The sequence below is a fragment of the Grus americana genome, chromosome 27 (genome assembly GCF_028858705.1).
Source record: "Grus americana isolate bGruAme1 chromosome 27, bGruAme1.mat, whole genome shotgun sequence".
Taxonomy (NCBI): domain Eukaryota; kingdom Metazoa; phylum Chordata; class Aves; order Gruiformes; family Gruidae; genus Grus; species Grus americana.
Genome location: NC_072878.1, coordinates 160807 through 178998, shown reverse-complemented (window position 1 = coordinate 178998; position 18192 = coordinate 160807). Strand labels below are relative to the sequence as shown.

At 66.5% G+C, this 18192-nt stretch overlaps 1 protein-coding gene across 2 annotated transcripts in view; it reads left to right on the top strand.

The window, feature by feature from the left end:
• The first annotated feature begins 748 nt into the window (after nucleotides 1-748).
• Nucleotides 749-18192, top strand: part of NPHS1 (NPHS1 adhesion molecule, nephrin) — a 28477-nt gene continuing 11033 nt past the window's right edge. Inside the window, exons 1-15 of one of the 2 annotated variants that reach the window (XM_054805002.1) lie at nucleotides 749-801; nucleotides 1643-1676; nucleotides 1765-1953; nucleotides 2167-2289; nucleotides 3496-3624; nucleotides 5592-5673; nucleotides 6669-6772; nucleotides 8084-8205; nucleotides 10406-10577; nucleotides 11639-11796; nucleotides 12806-12944; nucleotides 13920-14044; nucleotides 14751-14919; nucleotides 16161-16290; nucleotides 17384-17556. In XM_054805002.1, coding sequence (XP_054660977.1) covers nucleotides 781-801; nucleotides 1643-1676; nucleotides 1765-1953; nucleotides 2167-2289; nucleotides 3496-3624; nucleotides 5592-5673; nucleotides 6669-6772; nucleotides 8084-8205; nucleotides 10406-10577; nucleotides 11639-11796; nucleotides 12806-12944; nucleotides 13920-14044; nucleotides 14751-14919; nucleotides 16161-16290; nucleotides 17384-17556 — 1870 coding nt within the window. In that variant the 5' untranslated portion in view covers nucleotides 749-780. The remainder of the gene's footprint in view (nucleotides 802-1642; nucleotides 1677-1764; nucleotides 1954-2166; nucleotides 2290-3495; nucleotides 3625-5591; nucleotides 5674-6668; nucleotides 6773-8083; nucleotides 8206-10405; nucleotides 10578-11638; nucleotides 11797-12805; nucleotides 12945-13919; nucleotides 14045-14750; nucleotides 14920-16160; nucleotides 16291-17383; nucleotides 17557-18192) is intronic. The other variant, XM_054805003.1, reaches the window with a different exon arrangement.

Below are 18192 nucleotides of genomic sequence, written 5' to 3'. Positions count from 1 at the left end.
GGGGAGGAGGAGGAGGCGTGGCCTGCGTCAGGGGGCGTGGTCTTTGCGTGAGGGGCGTGGTCTTTTGCGTGAGGGGCGAGGTTTGAGTAGGGGGTGTGGTCTGTGTAGGGGGCGTGGTTTGCAGGGAAAGCGCGGGGTTTTGCGGGGAGGCGTGGTTTGGGGTGGGGGCGTGGTTTTCGCCGGGGGGGCGTGGTTTGCGGGGAAGGCGCGGGGTTAGCGGGGAGGCGTGGTTTGGAGTGGGGGCGTGGCTTGCGGGGGGGCGGGTCCTGCCGCTTATGGCACAGCCTGCAGTGGTAGGCGTGGTCTGTGGGGGGGCGTGGCCTACGTGTGGGCGTGGTCTGCGGGGAAGGCACAGGCTGTGGTTTTGGGGGCGGGGCTTTTGCGGAGGAGGGCGTGGCCTGGGTATGGAGGCGTGGTCTGCGTGGGGGTGTGGCCTCGGGGCGATGGGGCGGGGACAAAGTGCGCGGGGCAAGGGCGGGGTCTCGGGGGAGGGGCTTAACGCCGGTGGGGGGGAGGCTCCGTATCCCACAATGCCTTGCGGCCGCAGAGCCTGATGGGAAGGCACAAAGCCTCATGGGAGTTGTAGTCCCCTCCAGGTCCCAGCTGGGCCCTGTCACCCCTCCCCTGCATTCCCCAAATTCCGCCGGCAGCCAATCAGAGAGCGGGGGGGGGGGGGGAAGGGGGAGGGGGAGGGGAACTGTCAGGGCAGGAATGTGGGGGAGGGGAGGAGGAGTCAGGGTGTCCCCACCCCCCACCCCCCCTCAGTCAGCCGTTCTGGCCATGGCGGGGGGTCGGGGCGGCGTGAGTGGGGATGGGGGGGGGGGAGAGTGGGCGATTTGGGGGGGGCTGGAGGGGGAAATAGGGGCTGGAGGAGCAATTTTGGGGGGTCCTGGGGGAATTTGGGGGGGTCCTGGAGGGGGAAATAGGGGTTGGGGGAGCAATTTTGGGGGTCCCAGAGGAATTTGGGGGGGTCCTGGGGGAATTTGGGGGGGTCTGGGGCAGTTTAGGGGGGTCCTGGAGGGGGAAATAGGGGCTGGGGGGGCAATTTGGGGGGTCCTGGGGGAATTTGCAGGGGTCCTGGGGGAATGTGGGGGAGTCTGGGGCAGTTTGGGGGGTTCTGGGGGAATTTGGGGGGGGCTGGAGGGGGAAATAGGGGCTGGGGGGACAATTTTGGGGGTCCCAGAGGAATTTGGGGGGGTCCTGGGGAAATGTGGGGGAGTCCTGGGGGAATTTGGGGGGGTCTGGGGCAGTTTAGGGGGGTCCTGGAGGGGGAAATAGGGGCTGGGGGAGCTATTTGGGGGGGTTCTGGGGGAATTTGGGGGGGGATCTGGGGCAGTATGGGGGGGTTCTGAGGTAGACTGGGGGGTCTGGGGGCAATTTGGGGGGTCCTGGAGGGGGAAATAGGGGCTGGGGGGGCAATTTGGGGGGCCCTGGGGGAATTTGGGGGGGTCTGGGGGAATTTGAGGGCATCTGGGGCAGTTTGGGGGGGTCCTGGGGTCAATTGGGGGGGTCTGGGGAGGTAAATAGGGGCGGGGGGGCAGTTTGGGGGGGTCCTGGAGGAGTTTTTGGGGGCCCCGGGGGAACCCGGAAGCGGTTTGGCGGTGCCGACCCCTGAACTTTGACCCTTGACCCCACGGGGCAGGTGGTGTTGGCCTTGCTGTTTTTCGAGGTCACAGGTGAGAGGTCGCGGAGGGGTCACGGGAGGGTCAGAAGCGGTCAAAGGGGGCGGAGCCTCCCTTCAGTCCTGCCCCCCCCTTCCTACAGCCGGCACGGTGGCTCCGCCCTTCCTGGAGGAACCGACCAATGTGAGCGCGGTGCTGGGGGCGGAGGCGGAGCTTCGCTGTGTGGTGCGAGGGGGCGGGGCCGTGCAGTGGGCAAGGGGCGGGCTCATGCTCGGGACCCCGCCCACCCCCGCCCATCCTCGCTACCGATTGGCTGGAGACCTGCAACAAGGTGGGTGGAGCCGAGGAGTTGGGGGGCGGGGTTAAAGGGGGCGGGGTTGAGGCATGAAGGGGCGGGGCTATGGGGAAGGGGGCGGGGCGATGGGAAGGGGTGGGGCAATGGGGAAGGGGGCGGGGCTAACACAGAGGGAGTAATGGGGAAGGGGCGGGGCTGTGTGGGCGGGGTTAAAAGGGGGCGTGGCCTAAAGGGGCGGGGTCTCCCCAGGCCAGCACCACCTGCACATTGTGGGCGTGGCCTTGGAGGATGATGACGTCTACGAGTGTCAGGTGGGGGAGGGGAACGGCACCCAACCCCGGGCGTCACGCCCCGCCCTGCTGACCGTACTGGGTGCGGACTGGGAGGGACTGGGAGGGGACGGGGTTATACTGGGAGGGGACTGGGAGGGACTGGGATATACTGGGAGGGACTGGGAGGGGACTGGGATACACTGGGAGGGACTGGGATATACTGGGAGGGAACTGGGAGGGTACTGGGATATACTGGGAGGGGCTGAGATATACTGGGAGGGTACTGGGATATACTGGGAGGGTACTGGGAGAGAACTGGGATGTGACTGGGATATACTGGGAGGGACTGGGAGGGCATTGGGAGGGACTGGGAGGGGACTGGGGTATACTGGGAGGGGACTGGGAGGGACTGGGGTATACTGGGAGGGACTGGGAGGGGTTAGGAGACACTGGGTGGGTACTGGAAGGGCACTGGGGTTTACTGGGAGGGGACTGGGAGGTTACTGGGAAGCAATGAGGGTTACTGGGAGGTTACTGAGGAGCACTGGGTGTTACTGGAAGGCACTGGGAGGGCACTGGGGGTTACTGGGTGTTACTGGAAGGCACTGGGAGGGCACTGGGGGTTACTAGGAAGCACTGGGAGGGCACTGGTGGTGTTACTGAGGGCACTGGGAGGGCACTGGGGGTTACTGGGTGTTACTGGAAGGCACTGGAGGTTACTGGGAGTTACTGGGAGGCACTGGGAGGGCACTGGAGGTTACTGGGAAGCACTGGGAGGGCACTGGGAGGGCAGTGGGGGTTACTGGGTGGCACTGGGAGGGCACTGGGAGTTACTGGGAGGCACTGGGAGGGCACTGGAGGTTACTGGGAAGCACTGGGAGGGCACTGGGAGGGCAGTGGGGGTTACTGGGTGGCACTGGGAGGGCACTGGGGGTTACTGGGAAGCACTGAGAGGTTACTGGGGGTTACTGGGGGGCACTGGGAGGGTACTGGGAGGGCAGTGGGGGTTACTGGGAGGCACTGGGAGGGCACTGGAGGTTACTGGGGGGCACTGGGAGGGCACTGGGGGTTACTGGGAAGCACTGAGAGGTTACTGGGGGTTACTGGGGGGCACTGGGAGGGTACTGGGAGGGCAGTGGGGGTTACTGGGAGGCACTGGGAGGGCACTGGAGGTTACTGGGGGGCACTGGGAGGGCACTGGTGATGTTACTGGGGGGCACTGGGAGGGCACTGGAGGTTACTGGGGGTCACTGGGGGAGTCCCCGGTACATCCCTAATCCCAACTGGTTTATACTGGTGCCCCCAGTACCGCCGGGTCCCCCCACCCTGGAGCTGCCCCCGGGGGCGGAGCTTCCATGGGTGGGCGGGGCCGAGGTGGAGGTGCGCTGCCACGCCCACGATGCACGCCCCGCCCCCACCCTGACCGTGACCCTGGGTGAGAGGGGGCGGGGCTTGAGGGGGCGGGGCTTGAGGGGGCGGGGCTTGAGGGGGCGGTGCTTGAGGGGGCGGGGCTTTTAATGGGGCAGTGAATGGTGGGCGGGGCTTGGAGGGGGCGGGGCGAGGGCTCAGGGGGCGGGGCGAGGGCCCGGGGGCGGGGCGAGGGCTGAGGGGGCGGGGTGAAGGCTCAGGGGGCGGGGCGAGGGGCGGGGCCAGATGCAGGGTGATTTTGGGTGGTTTTTTCTTCTTTTTGGGGCCATTTTGGGGGGAAAATTTTGGTGATTTTTTTTTTTTTTTAAATATATTTTGGGCGGTTCCGGGGTGATTTTGGAGCCATTTTTTGGGGGGTGATTTGTTGTTATTTTGGGGGTGATTTTTTGGGGTGAATTCCGGGGAATTTGGGGCTGAGCTTCAGGGTGATTTTTGGGGGTGATTTTTTTTGTTATTTTGGGGGGGATTTGGAGGGATTTGGGGGGTGATTTTTTTTGTGGGGGTGATTGTGGGGTGATTTCCGGGCAATTTGGGGCCATTTTCAGGGTGATTTTTTTTTTTTTTGGTGATTTTGGGGCAAATTTTTGGGGTGATTTTTTGTTATTTTGGGGGGTGATTTTGGGGGTGATTTCCGGGCAATTTGGGGCTGAGTTTCAGGGTGATTTTGGGATGATTTAGGGGCATTTCTTATTATTTTGGGGTTAATTTGGGGTGATTTCTTTTTTTTTTGGATGATTTGGGGGTGATTTTGGGGTGATTTCAGGGCAATTTGGTGCTGTCTTTTGGGGTGATTTTTGGGGTGGGTTTGGTGATTTTCATAGGTGATTTTTTTTGTTGTTATTTTTTGTTTGATTCGGGATGATTTTTGGGGTGATTTCCGGGTGATTTGGGGCTGCCTTTGAGGGTGATTTTTGGGGCGATTTAGGGGCGTTTCTTATTATTTTGGGGTTAATTTGGGGGTGATTTCTTTATTTTTTGGATGATTTGGGGGGTGATTTTGGGGTGATTTCAGGGCAATTTGGTGCTGTCTTTCAGGGTGATTTTTGGGGCGATTTAGGGGCATTTTTAATTATTTTGGGGTCAATTTGGGGGTGATATTTTTTTCCCATTTTTGGGGGGTGATTTTGGGGTGATTTCAGGGCAATTTGGGGCTGAGTTTCAGGGTGATTTTGGGGTGATTTAGGGGCATTTTTAATTATTTTGGGGTCAATTTGGGGGTGATTATTTTTTGGATGATTTGGGGGTGATTTTGGGGTGATTTCAGGGCAATTCGGGGCTGAGTTTCAGGGTGATTTTGGGGCGATTTAGGGCATTTTTAATTATTTTGGGGTCAATTTGGGGGTGATTTTTTTTTTTCCCATTTTTGGGGGGTGATTTTTGGGGTGATTTCCGGGCAATTCGGGGCTGCCCTCGAGGGTGATTTTTGGGGGGATTTAGGGGCATTTTTAATTATTTTGCGGTCAATTTTGGGGTGATTTCTTTATTTTTTTGGATGATTTTGGGGTGATTTTGGGGTGATTTCAGGGCAATTTGGTGCTGTCTTGGGGTGATTTTTGGGGTGGGTTTTGGTGATTTTTATAGGTGATTTTTTTGTTGTTATTTTTTTGTTTGATTCGGGATGATTTTTGGGGTGATTTCCAGGCAATTCAGGGCTGCCTTTGAAGGTGATTTTTGGGGCAATTTAGGGACATTTTTTTATTATTTTGCGGTTAATTTGGGGGTGATTTCTTTATTTTTTGGATGATTTGGGGGTGATTTGGGGGTGATTTTGGGGTGATTTCAGGGCAATTTGGTGCTGTCTTTCAGGGTGATTTTTGGGGCGATTTAGGGGCATTTTTAATTATTTTGGGGTCAATTTGGGGGTGTTTTTTTTTTCATTTTTGGGGGGTGATTTTTGGGGTGATTTCCGGGCGATTCGGGGCTGCCCTCAAGGGTGATTTTTTGGGGTGACTTTGGGCGGTTTTGGGGCTGCAGGGGGGGAGCCGCTGCCCGACGTCTCCACTCGCGTCTTCGAGGGCTCCCACCCCAAACTGAGCTCCAGCGAGGTCACCGTCCGGTGAGCACCAGTATGGACCAGTATGGCCCAGTATAGACCAGTATGGCCCAGTATAAACCAGTATGGCCCCATATACACCATTACCGACCAGTACGGACCAGTATAGACCAGTACAGCCTAGTATAGACCAGTATGGCCCAGTATAGACCAATACGGCCCAGTACAGACCACTATGGCCCCATATACATCATTACCAACCAGTACGTCCCAGTATAGACCAGTATGGCCACGATAGACCAGTACGGCCCAGAATAGACTGGTATGGTCTCATATACAGCATTACCGACCAGTACAGACCAGTACAGACTGGTACTGACCAGTATAGACCAGTATGGGCCAACAGGGTTCAGTATGGACCAGTGTGAGCCAGTACGGACCAGTACGGGCCAAGAGGGTTCAGTATGGACCAGTATGGACCAGTATGGACCAGTATGGACCAGTATGGGCCAAGAGGGTTCAGTATGGGCTAATGTGGCCCAGTATGGACCAGTATGGGCTAATATGGCCCAGTATAGGCCAGTGTGGACCAGTATAGCCCAACAGGGTTCAGGATGCCCCAGTATAGGCCAATACAGACCAGTAGGGACCAGTATAGGCCAGTATGGCTCACTATGAGCCAGTATGGACCAGTGTGAGCCAGTATGGACCAGTATGGGCCAAGAGGGTTCAGTATGGACCAGTATGGGCTAATGTGGCCCAGTATGGCCCAGTATAGGCCAATACAGACCAGTATGGACCAGTATGGGCCAGTATGGCCCACTATGAGCCAGTATGGACCAGTATGGGCCAATATGAGCTAGTATGGGCCAGTATGGACTAATGTGGCCCAGTATGGCCCAGTATAGGCCAGTATGGACCAGTATGGGCCAACAGGGTTCAGTATGCCCCAGTATAGGCCAATACAGACCAGTATGGACCAGTATGGGCCAGTATGGGCTAGTCTGGCCCAGTCTGGCCCAGTATAGACCAGTGTGGCCCTGACCCCGCGCCCCCAGCCTGACCCCGCAGAGCCAAGCCCACGGGCAGCGTCTCGTTTGTTCGGCCGCTAACGAGGCCGGGACGGCCCCCACGGAGGCCAGCGTCACCCTCGACGTCCTCTGTGAGTCACCCTCACCCCGGGGACCCCCCAAACCCCCCCCCCGGGACCCCAAATACCCCTTCAGACCCCCCAAATACCCCCTGGGGACCCCAAATACCCCCCAGGACTCCCCAAATACCCCCTGGGACCCCAAATACCCCTCAGACCCCCCCAAATACCCCTCAGACCCCCCCAAATACCCCCTGGGGACCCCAAATACCCCCCCCGGGACCCCAAATATCCTCCAGGACCCCCCAAAAACCCCCTGGGACCCCAAATACCCCTCAGACCCCCCCCAAATACCCCCTGGGGACCCCAAATATGCCCCAGGGACCCCAACCCCCCCCCCGGGGAACCCCCAAAACCCTCTTGGGGACCCCAAATACCCCCCAGGACCCCCCCCAAATACCCCACGGACCCCCCCAAACCCTTTGGGGACCCCAAATACCCCTCAGCCCCCCCCCAAATACCCCACGGACCCCCCAAATACCCCCCAGACCCCTCAAATACCCCCTGGGGACCCCAAATATGCCCCAGGGACCCCAAACCCCTCCTTGGGGACCCCAAATACCCCCCAGGACCCCCCCAAATACCCCCCAGAACCCAAATATGGCCCAGAGACCCCACCCCCCCCCCCGGGGAACCCCCAAAACCCCCCCTTGGTGACCCCAAATACCCCCCCAGGACCCCCCCAAATACCCCACGGACCCCCCAATACCTCCCAGGACCCCCCAACCCCCCCCGGGGACCCCAAATACCCCCCAGGACCCCCCCAAATACCCCACGGACCCCCCAATACCTCCCAGGACCCCCCAACTCCCCCCCGGGGACCCCAAATACCCCCCAGGACCCCAATATTCCCCAGGGACCCCCAGTACCCCCAGGGACCCCCCGATACCCCCCAGAACACCCTCCCAGTGCCTCCCAGTATCCCCCCCAGTACTCCCAGTCCCCATCCACAGAGGCATTGCCCCCCCCAGTACCTCCCAGTACCTCCCAGTATCCCCCAGTCCCCACCCATGGAGGCGCTGAGCCCTCCCAGTGCCCCCCAGTCTACCCCAGTACCCCCCCCATGACATCCCTGGACCCTCCCAGTACCTCCCAGTATCCCCCAGTCCCCACTCAGGGAGGCATTGGGCCCTCCCAGTGCCTCCCAGTACCTCCCAGTATCCCCCAGTCCCCACCCACACAGGCACTGGGCTCTCCCAGTATCCCCCAGTACCCCCCCATGACGTCCCTGGACCCTCCCAGTGCCTCCCAGTCTCTCCCAGTGTCCTTCAGTCACCCCCCTATGGAGATTCTGGGCCCTCCCAGTCTAACCAGTTCCCCCAGTTCCCCCCGGCCCCCCCATCATCGAGGGACTGGAGTCGCCCCACGTGCGGGCGGGGGACACGCTGCGACTGGTCTGCCTCGTCCGGGGGGGCAACCCCCCTCCCAGTCTGCACTGGGACAAGGTACTGGGGGCACTGGGAGCACTGGGAGAAGGAACTGGGAGCACTGGGAGCACTGGGATGGGGATGTAGAGGCACTGGGAGGGACTGGGAGCACTGGGATGTTGCACTGGGATGGGGAAGTAGGAGCACTGGGAGGGACTGGGAGCACTGGGAGAAGGAACTGGGAGCACTGGGAGCACTGGGATGGGGATGTAGAGGCACTGGGAGGGACTGGGAGCACTGGGACAGGTCACTGGGAGCACTGGGAGAAGGAACTGAGGGCACTGGGAGCACTGGGATGGGGAAGTAGGAGCACTGGGAGGGACTGGGAGCACTGGGAGAAGAAACTGGGAGCACTGGGAGCACTGGGATGGGGAAGTAGAGGCACTGGGAGGGACTGGGAGCACTGGGATGTTGCACTGGGAGCACTGGGAGAAGGAACTGGGGGCACTGGGAGCACTGGGATGGGGAAGTAGGGGCACTGGGAGGGACTGGGAGGGACTGGGAGTACTGGGATGTTGTACTGGGAGCACTGGGAGAAGGAACTGGGGGCACTGGGAGCACTGGGATGGGGAAGTAGAGGCACTGGGGGGGACTGGGAGGGACTGGGAGCACTGGGATGTTGCACTGGGAGCACTGGGAGAAGGAACTGGGGGCACTGGGAGCACTGGGATGGGGAAGTAGGGGCACTGGGAGGGACTGGGAGGGACTGGGAGTACTGGGATGTTGTACTGGGAGCACTGGGAGAAGGAACTGGGGGCACTGGGAGCACTGGGATGGGGAAGTAGAGGCACTGGGAGGGACTGGGAGGGACTGGGAGCACTGGGATGTTGCACTGGGAGCACTGGGAGAAGGAACTGGGGGCACTGGGAGCACTGGGATGGGGAAGTAGAGGCACTGGGGGGGACTGGGAGGGACTGGGAGCACTGGGATGTTGCACTGGGAGCACTGGGAGAAGGAACTGGGGGCACTGGGAGCACTGGGATGGGGAAGTAGAGGCACTGGGAGGGACTGGGAGGGACTGGGAGTACTGGGATGTTGTACTGGGAGCACTGGGAGAAGGAACTGGGGGCACTGGGAGCACTGGGATGGGGAAGTAGAGGCACTGGGAGGGACTGGGAGGGACTGGGAGCACTGGGACAGGTCACTGGGAGCACTGGGATGGGGACGTAGAGACACTGGGAGCACTGGGAGGGACTGGGAGCACTGGGATTTGGGGGACGAAGGGCTGGGTCCCCCCGGGTGGGTGCTGGGTGCCCCCCCGTGTCCCTGACCCCCCCCACGGGTGGGTGCTGGGTGCTGGGTGCTGCACCCATGGGTGCTGGGTCCCCCCACGGGTGGGTGCTGGGTGCTGGGTGCCCCACGGGTGGGTGCTGGGTGCCCCCCCGTGTCCCTGACCCCCCCCACGGGTGGGTGCTGGGTCCCCCCACGGGTGGGTGCTGGGTGCTGCCCCCCCACGGGTGGGTGCTGGGTGCTGCACCCATGGGTGCTGGGTCCCCCCACGGGTGGGTGCTGGGTGCTGGGTGCCCCACGGGTGGGTGCTGGGTGCTGCCCCCCCCCACGGGTGGGTGCTGGGTGCCCCACGGGTGGGTGCTGGGTGCCCCCCCGTGTCCCTGACCCCCCCCACGGGTGGGTGCTGGGTCCCCCCACGGGTGGGTGCTGGGTGCTGCACCCATGGGTGCTGGGTGCCCCACGGGTGGGTGCTGGGTGCTGCCCCCCCCACGGGTGGGTGCTGGGTGCCCCACGGGTGGGTGCTGGGTGCCCCCCCGTGTCCCTGACCCCCCCCACAGGTGGGTGCTGGGTCCCCCCACGGGTGGGTGCTGGGTGCTGCCCCCCCACGGGTGGGTGCTGGGTGCTGCACCCATGGGTGCTGGGTCCCCCCACGGGTGGGTGCTGGGTGCTGGGTGCCCCACGGGTGGGTGCTGGGTGCCCCCCCGTGCCCCTGACCCCCCCCACGGGTGGGTGCTGGGTCCCCCCACGGGTGGGTGCTGGGTGCTGGGTGCCCCACGGGTGGGTGCTGGGTGCCCCCCCGTGTCCCTGACCCCCCCCACGGGTGGGTGCTGGGTCCCCCCACGGGTGGGTGCTGGGTGCTGCACCCATGGGTGCTGGGTGCCCCACGGGTGGGTGCTGGGTGCTGCCCCCCCCCACGGGTGGGTGCTGGGTGCCCCACGGGTGGGTGCTGGGTGCCCCCCCGTGTCCCTGACCCCCCCCACCCCCGCAGGACGGGGTGCCGCTGGCGGGGCCCTGGGTGACGGAGGGGCACCCGTGGGTGTCACGCAGCCGGGTGACGGTGACGGTGACGCCGGGGGACGACGGGGCCACCCTGCGCTGCCGGGCACACAGCCCCCTCCCCCACAGCGAGGGCAGCGCCAGCGTCACCCTCAGCGTCACCTGTGAGGCACTGGGAGCACTGGGAGGGACTGGGAGGGACTGGGAGGGCAGGCTGGGGGCACTGGGAGGGACTGGGATGGACTGGGAGGGACTGGGAGGGACTGGGAGGGCAGGCTGGGGGCACTAGGAGGGACTGGGAGGGACTGGGAGGGACTGGGAGGGACTGGGAGGGCAGGCTGGGGGCACTGGGAGGCACTGGGAGGGACTGGGAGGGCAGGCTGGGGGCACTGGGAGGGACTGGGAGGGACTGGGAGGGACTGGGAGGGCAGGCTGGGGGCACTGGGAGGCACTGGGAGGGACTGGGAGGGACTGGGAGGGCAGGCTGGGGGCACTGGGAGGCACTGGGAGGGACTGGGAGGGACTGGGAGGGACTGGGAGGGCAGGCTGGGGGCACTGGGAGGCACTGGGAGGGACTGGGAGGGCAGGCTGGGGGCACTGGGAGGGACTGGGAGGGACTGGGAGGCACTGGGAGGGACTGGGAGGCACTGGGAGGGCAGGCTGGGGGCACTGGGAGGGACTGGGAGGGCAGGCTGGGGGCACTGGGAGGGACTGGGGGTACTGGGAGCTCAGGGGGGCTGGGAGGCTATACTGGGGATACTGGGAGGTACTGGGAGCTGTTACTGGGAGCTCAGGGGTGGACTGGGAGGTACTGGGGATACTGGGAGGTACTGGGGATACTGGGAGGAACTGGGAGCTGTTACTGGGAGCTCAGGGGGGGCTGGGAGGCTGTACTGGGGATACTGGGAGGTACTGGGGATACTGGGAGGAACCGGGAGCTGTTACTGGGAGCTCCAGGGTGGACTGGGAGGTAGTGGGGATACTGGGAGGTACTGGGAGCTGTTACTGGGAGCTCCGGGGTGGACTGGGAGGTACTGGGGATACTGGGAGGTACTGGGAGCTGTTACTGGGAGCTCAGGGGGGGCTGGGAGGCTGTACTGGGGATACTGGGAGGTACTGGGAGCTGTTACTGGGAGCTCTGGGTTGGCCCGGGAGGCCATACTGGGAGGCCGGGTTCGTACTGGGAGGCCGTACTGGGAGCACTGGGCCGTACTGGTGTGCGCAGACCCGCCGGCAGAGGTGCGGATCGTGGGGCCGCCGGGGGTGGGGGAGAACGGGACGGCGACGCTGTCCTGCACCAGTGCTCCCAGTAACCCCCCCGCCCGCCTGCACTGGTGGCTGCGGGGCAGGGAGCTGCCGCCCACCGAGAGCTCCAGCACCCAGGTGGGGGGGGGGGTCCCATGGGTGGGGGGGGGGGGCCGGGGGAGGGGACCATGGGTGGGGGGGGGCCCGTGGGTGGGGGGGGCTATGGGGGGGGTCCCATGGGTGGGGGGGGCCGGGGGGGGGTATGGGTGGGGGGTTCCTATGGGTGGGGGGGGCTATGGGGGGGGGCCGGGGGCGGGGGGTCCCGTGGGTGGGGGGGGCTATGGGTGGGGGGGGCCCATGGGTGGGGGGTCCTGGGGGGGCCCATGGGGGGGGTTTCCTATGGGTGGGGGGGGCTATGGGTGGGGGGGACCCATGGGGGGGGTTCCTATGGGTGGGGGGACTATGGGTGGGGGGTCCCGTGGGTGGGAGGGGCCCGTGGGTGGGGGTCCTATGGGTGGGGTTCCTATGGGTGGGAGGGTCCCATGGGTGCAAGGGGGTCCCTTGGGTGGGTGGGGGGTTTCCTATGGGTGGGGGTGGATCCCATGGGTGCTGGTGGGGTGGGGGGGTGTCACCCTACCACCTGGGTCCCATGGGTGGGGGGGTCCCATGGGAGGGGGTGTCCCGTGGGTGGGTGGGGTTCCTATGGGTGGGGGTCCCATGGGTGGGGTTCCTATGGGTGGGGGGTCCCATGGGAGGGGGTGTCCTGTGGGTGGGTGGGGGTCCCATGGGTGGGGGTCCCATGGGTGGGGGTCCCATGGGTGGGGTTCCTATGGGTGGGGTTCCTATGGGTGGATCCCATGGGTGCTGGGGGGTGGGGGGTGTCACCCTACCGCCTGGGTCCCATGGGTGGGGGTCCCATGGGTGGGGGTCCCATGGGTGGGGGTCCCATGGGTGGGGTTCCTATGGGTGGGGGGTCCCATGGCAGGGGGTGTCCTGTGGGTGGGTGGGGATCCCATGGGTGGGGGTCCCATGGGTGGGGTTCCTATGGGTGGGGTTCCTATGGGTGGATCCCATGGGTGCTGGGGGGGGGGGGTGGGGGGTGTCACCCTACCGCCTGGGTCCCATGGGTGCCCCCGGTGCCCCGCAGGTGGAGGGGCGTGGCTGGGTGACGGTGTCCAACGTCACCCTGGGGGGGCAGCGCGAGGACCACGGGTGGCCCCTGATCTGCGAGGCCGTCACCCCCGGGCTGGGCACGCGCAGCGTCGCCCACGTCCTCAGCGTCACCCGTGGGTGCCGGGTTCGGGGGTGGGGGGCACTGGGAGGGGGACTGGGATATACTGGGAGAGGGAGGGCCACTGGGAGGGGGATTGGAGGGACTGGGAGCCACTGGGAGGGGGCTGGGGGGCACTGGGAGGCAATGGGAGGGGGCTGGGGGGCACTGGGAGGGCACTGGGAGGGGACTGGGGAGCACTGGGAGGCACTGGGAGGGGGCTGGGGGGCACTGGGGGGCACTGGGAGGGCACTGGGAGCCACTGGGAGGGGGCCGGGGAGCACTGGGAGGCAATGGGAGGGGACTGGGAGGGCACTGGGGGGCACTGGGAGGGCACTGGGAGCCACTGGGAGGGGGCCGGGGAGCACTGGGAGGCAATGGGAGGGGGCTGGGGGGCACTGGGGGGCACTGGGAGGGCACTGGGAGGGACTGGGAGCCGCTGGGAGGGGGCTGGAGGGCACTGGGAGGGCACTGGGAGCCACTGGGAGGGGGCCGGGGAGCACTGGGAGGCAATGGGAGGGGACTGGGGGGCACTGGAGGGCACTGGGAGCCACTGGGGGGCACTGGAAGGCAATGGGAGGGACTGGGAGGGCACTGGGAGGGGGACTGGGATATACTGGGAGAGGGAGGGCTGGGGGGGGCACTGGGAGGGGGATTGGAGGGACTGGGAGCCACTGGGAGGGGGCTGGGGGGCACTGGGAGCCACTGGGAGGGGACTGGGAGGGCACTGGGGGGCACTGGGAGGGACTGGGAGGGACTGGGAGGCACTGGGAGGGCACTGGGAGGGGATTGAGAGCCACTGGGAGGGGACTGGGAGGGACTGGGAGGCACTGGGGGGCACTGGGAGGGGATTGAGAGCCACTGGGAGGGGACTGGGGAGCACTGGGATGGGACTGGGAGGGCACTGGGAGGGCACTGGGAGGGCACTGGGAGAGGCTGGGAGCGGAGGGGGCGTGTCCCGGAGTAGCCCCGCCCCTGCCCCGCCCCCCAGACCCCCCCCAGGCCCTGTGGCTGGAGGCCCCTCCCCCCAACGCCACCTTTCGGGTGGGGGAGCGGCTGCGCCTGGGCTGCCACGCCCGGGGGGGGCACCCTGCCCCCCGCCTCACCTGGACAAAGGTGCGGGACACGCCCACCCCCCACGGACACGCCCACTCACGGGGACACGCCCACCCACGGACACGCCCACCCCCCACGGACACGCCCACTCACGGGGACACGCCCACCCACGGACACGCCCACTCACGGGGACACGCCCACCCCGGGACACCCCCACCCCCTCCCCACCCCCTGGGTGCCCCCCACCCCCCACCCCTCCTCACCCCCTGGGTGCCCCCCACCCCCCACTCCCTGGGTGCCCCCCAACCCCCACCTCCCACCCCCTGGGTGTCCCCCGGCTGCCCCCCACCCCCCCATCCCCTCCCCACCCCCTGGGTGCCCACCACCCCCTGGGTGTCCCCTGGTTCCCCCCCACCCCCCACCCCTACCCACCCCCTGGGTGCCCCCTGGGTGCCCCCCACCCCCCACCCCTCCTCACCCCCTGGGTGCCCCCCACCCCCCCATCCCCTCCCCACCCCCTGGGTGCCCCCCAACCCCCACCTCCCACCCCCTGGGTGTCCCCTGGGTGCCCCCCACCCCCCCATCCCCTCCCCACCCCATGGGTGCCCCCCACCCACCACCCACCACCCACTGGGTGCCCCCCACCCCCCATCCCCTCCCCACCCCCTGGGTGTCCCCTGGTTCCCCCCCACCCCCCACCCCTCCCCACCCCCTGGGTGCCCCCCACCCCCCACCCCTCCTCACCCCCTGGGTGCCCCCCACCCAGGACGGGCGCCCGCTGAAGGAGGGCACCCAGGTGTCGGAGGGGCCGGTGGTGTCGCGGGAGCTGGTGGTGACGGTGACGCCCAGCGACAACGGGGCCACCTACCGCTGCCAGGCCGGGGGGGACACCCGGGGGACCCCCCCCAGCGCCCACACCCGCCTCCGCGTCCTCTGTGAGGGGGGGCCTTTGGGTGCTGGGGTGGGGGGCTTGGGGTGCTGGGGGGGGGGACCTTGGGGTGCTGGGGGGGGACCTTGGGGTGGCCATAGGATGGAGGTGGCCTTGGGAGGACCTCAGGGTGCTGGGGGGGGGGGGGGCCTTTAGGTGCTGGGAGGGGACCTCAGGGTGCTGGGGAGGGATCTCGGGGTGCTGGGGGGGGCCTTTGGGTGCTGGGGTGGGGTCCTCGGGGTGCTGGGGGGGGGGGCTTTGGGTGCTGGGGGGGGACCTTGGAGCGGCCATGGGGTGGAGGTGGCCTTGGGAGGGCCTCGGGGTGTTGGGGGGGGGACCCCGGGGTGCTGGGGGTGGTCTTGGGGTGGTGATGGTGGCCATGGAGGGACCTTGGGGTGCTGGTGGCCATGGGGCGGTGGTGGCCATGGAGGGACCTCAGGGTGGTGGAGATGGCCTTGGGGTGACCATGGGGTGCTGGTGGCCATGGAGGGACCTTGGGGTGCTGGTGGTGGCCTCGGGGTGCTGGTGGCTGTGGGGTGCTGGTGGCCTCGGGGCGATGGTGGCCATGGGGTGCTGGTGGCCATGGAGGGACCTCGGGGTGGTGGAGATGGCTTTGGGGTGGCCATGGGGCAGTGGTGGCCATCGAGGGACCTCAGGGTGGTGGAGATGGCCTTGGGGTGACCATGGGGTGCTGGTGGCCATGGAGGGACCTTGGGGTGATGATGGTGGCCGTGGGGTGCTGGTGGCCGTGGGGTGGTGATGGCCATGGAGGGACCTTGGGGTGCTGGTGGTGGCCTCGGGGTGATCGTGGCCGTGGGGTGCTGGTGGCCATGGAGGGACCTTGGGGTGCTGGTGGTGGCCTCGGGGTGCTGGTGGCTGTGGGGTGCTGGTGGCCATGGGGTGGTGGTGGCCTCGGGGCGATGGTGGCCATGGGGTGCTGGTGGCCATCGAGGGACCTCGGGGTGGTGGAGATGGCTTTGGGGTGGCCATGGGGCAGTGGTGGCCATGGAGGGACCTCAGGGTGATGATGGTGGCCGTGGGGTGCTGGTGGCCGTGGGGTGCTGGTGGCCGTGGAGGGACCTTGGGGTGCTGGTGGTGGCCTCGGGGTGATGGTGGCCGTGGGGTGACGATGTCCATGGGCTGACGATGTCCATGGGGTGCTGGTGGCCGTGGGGTGATGATGATGTCCGTGGGGTGATGATGATGTCCGTGGGGTGATGATGTCCGTGGGGTGTGTCCCCCCCCAAGTCCCCCCGCTCTCGGTGACCATCACGGCGTCCCCCCGCGAGGTCCGGCCTGGCCAGACCCTGGTGCTGACCTGCCTGGCCGGCAGCGCCCACCCTGCCCCCGACCTGCGCTGGCACCGCCATGGACACCCGTGGGTCACCCCTCCCCCCACCCGTGGGTCACCCCCCCCACCCGTGGGTCACCCCTCCCCCCACCCGTGGGTCACAACTCCCACCTGTGGGTCACACCCCCACCCATGGGTCACACCCCCACACCCACCCGTGGGTCACAACCCCCACCCCTGGGTCACCCCCACACACACCCGTGGGTCACACCCCTCCCCCCACCCATGGGTCACCTCCTCCACCCGTGGGTCACACCCCCCCACCCGTGGGTCACACCCCCCCACACACATGGGTCACCCTCTTCCCACACGTGGATCACCCCCCCCATGTCACCCCATGTCACCCCATGACCCCCCACATCCCCACGTCCCCCCTGTGTCGCCCCACGCCCACCGGTGTCACCACCCCCCCGTGTCCCCATGTCCCCCACTCCCCCCGTGTCCCCCCCATGTCCCCCCAAACCCACCCGTGTCACCAACCCCCCGTGTCCCCCCACCCCGTGACCCCCCGTGTCCCCCCCGTGTCCCCCCACGCCTCCCGTGACCCCCCCAAACCCACCCGTGTCCCCCCCGTGTCCTCCCGTGTCCCCCCTCATGTCCCCCCCCGGGTCCCCCCAAACCCACCCGTGTCCCCCCATGTCCCCCCCACGCACCCCCATGACGCCCCCGTGTCCCCCCACGTCCCCCGTGACCCCTCCAAACCCACCCGTGTCCCCCCCGTGTCCCCCCACGTCCCCCCGTGCCCCCTCGTGTCCCCCCCGTGTCCCCCCCATGCCCCCCGTGACCCCCCATGTCCCCCCGTGTCCCCCCCGTGTCCTCCCGTGTCCCCCCGGGTCCCCCCAAACCCATCCGTGTCCCCACATGTCCCCTCCACGCCCCCCATGCCCCCCCGTGTCCCCCCACGCCCCCCGTGACCCCTCCAAACCCCCCCGTGTCCCCCCACATCCCCCCGTGCCCCCTCGTGTCCCCCCATGTCCCCCCCACGCCCCCCGTGACCCCCCATGTCCCCCCGTGTCCCCCCCGTGACCCCCCAAACCCACCCGTGTCCCCCCCATGTCCCCCCCGTGTCCCCCCCCGTGTCCCCCAAACCCACCCGTGTCCCCCCCCCCCGTGTCCCCAGGCTGCGTGGGGACCCGTTGCCCCCCTCCCCGGGCTCCTTCGGGGGGGTGACGGCGGGCTCGCGCCTGCGGCTGCGGGTGGCCGTGGGTGACCAGGGCGAGCAGGTCACGTGCGTGGCCACCAGCCCCCCCCTGGGACTGGCCGTCAGCGCCGCCCACCGCCTGCTCGTGCGCCGTGAGTGGGCGTGGGGACTGGGAGGGGACTGGGAGGGACTGGGATATACTGGGGGATACTGGGAGGGGACTGGGAGGGACTGGGAGGGGGCTGGGATATACTGGGAGGGGACTGGGAGGGACTGGGAGGGACTGGGAGGGACTGGGAGGGGACTGGGATATACTGGGAGGGGACTGGGAGGGACTGGGAGGAGACTGGGATATACTGGGAGGGACTGGGAGGGACTGGGAGGGGACTGGGATATACTGGGGGATACTGGGAGGGGACTGGGAGGAGACTGGGAGGGACTGGGAGGGAACTGGGAGGGACTGGGAGGGGGCTGGGAGGGACTGGGAGGGGCTGGGATATACTGGGGGATACTGGCAGGGGACTGGGAGGAGACTGGGAGGGGACTGGGAGGGGACTGGGAGGGACTGGGAGGGACTGGGAGGGGGCTGGGAGGGACTGGGAGGGAATTGGGATGTACTGGGAGGGGACTGGGAGGGACTGGGAGGGGCTGGGAGGGACTGGGAGGGGACTGGGAGGGGCTGGGAGGGGGCTGGGAGGGAATGGGATATACTGGGGGATACTGGGAGGGGACTGGGAGGGACTGGGAGGGGGCTGGGAGGGAACTAGGAGGGGACTGGGAGGGGCTGG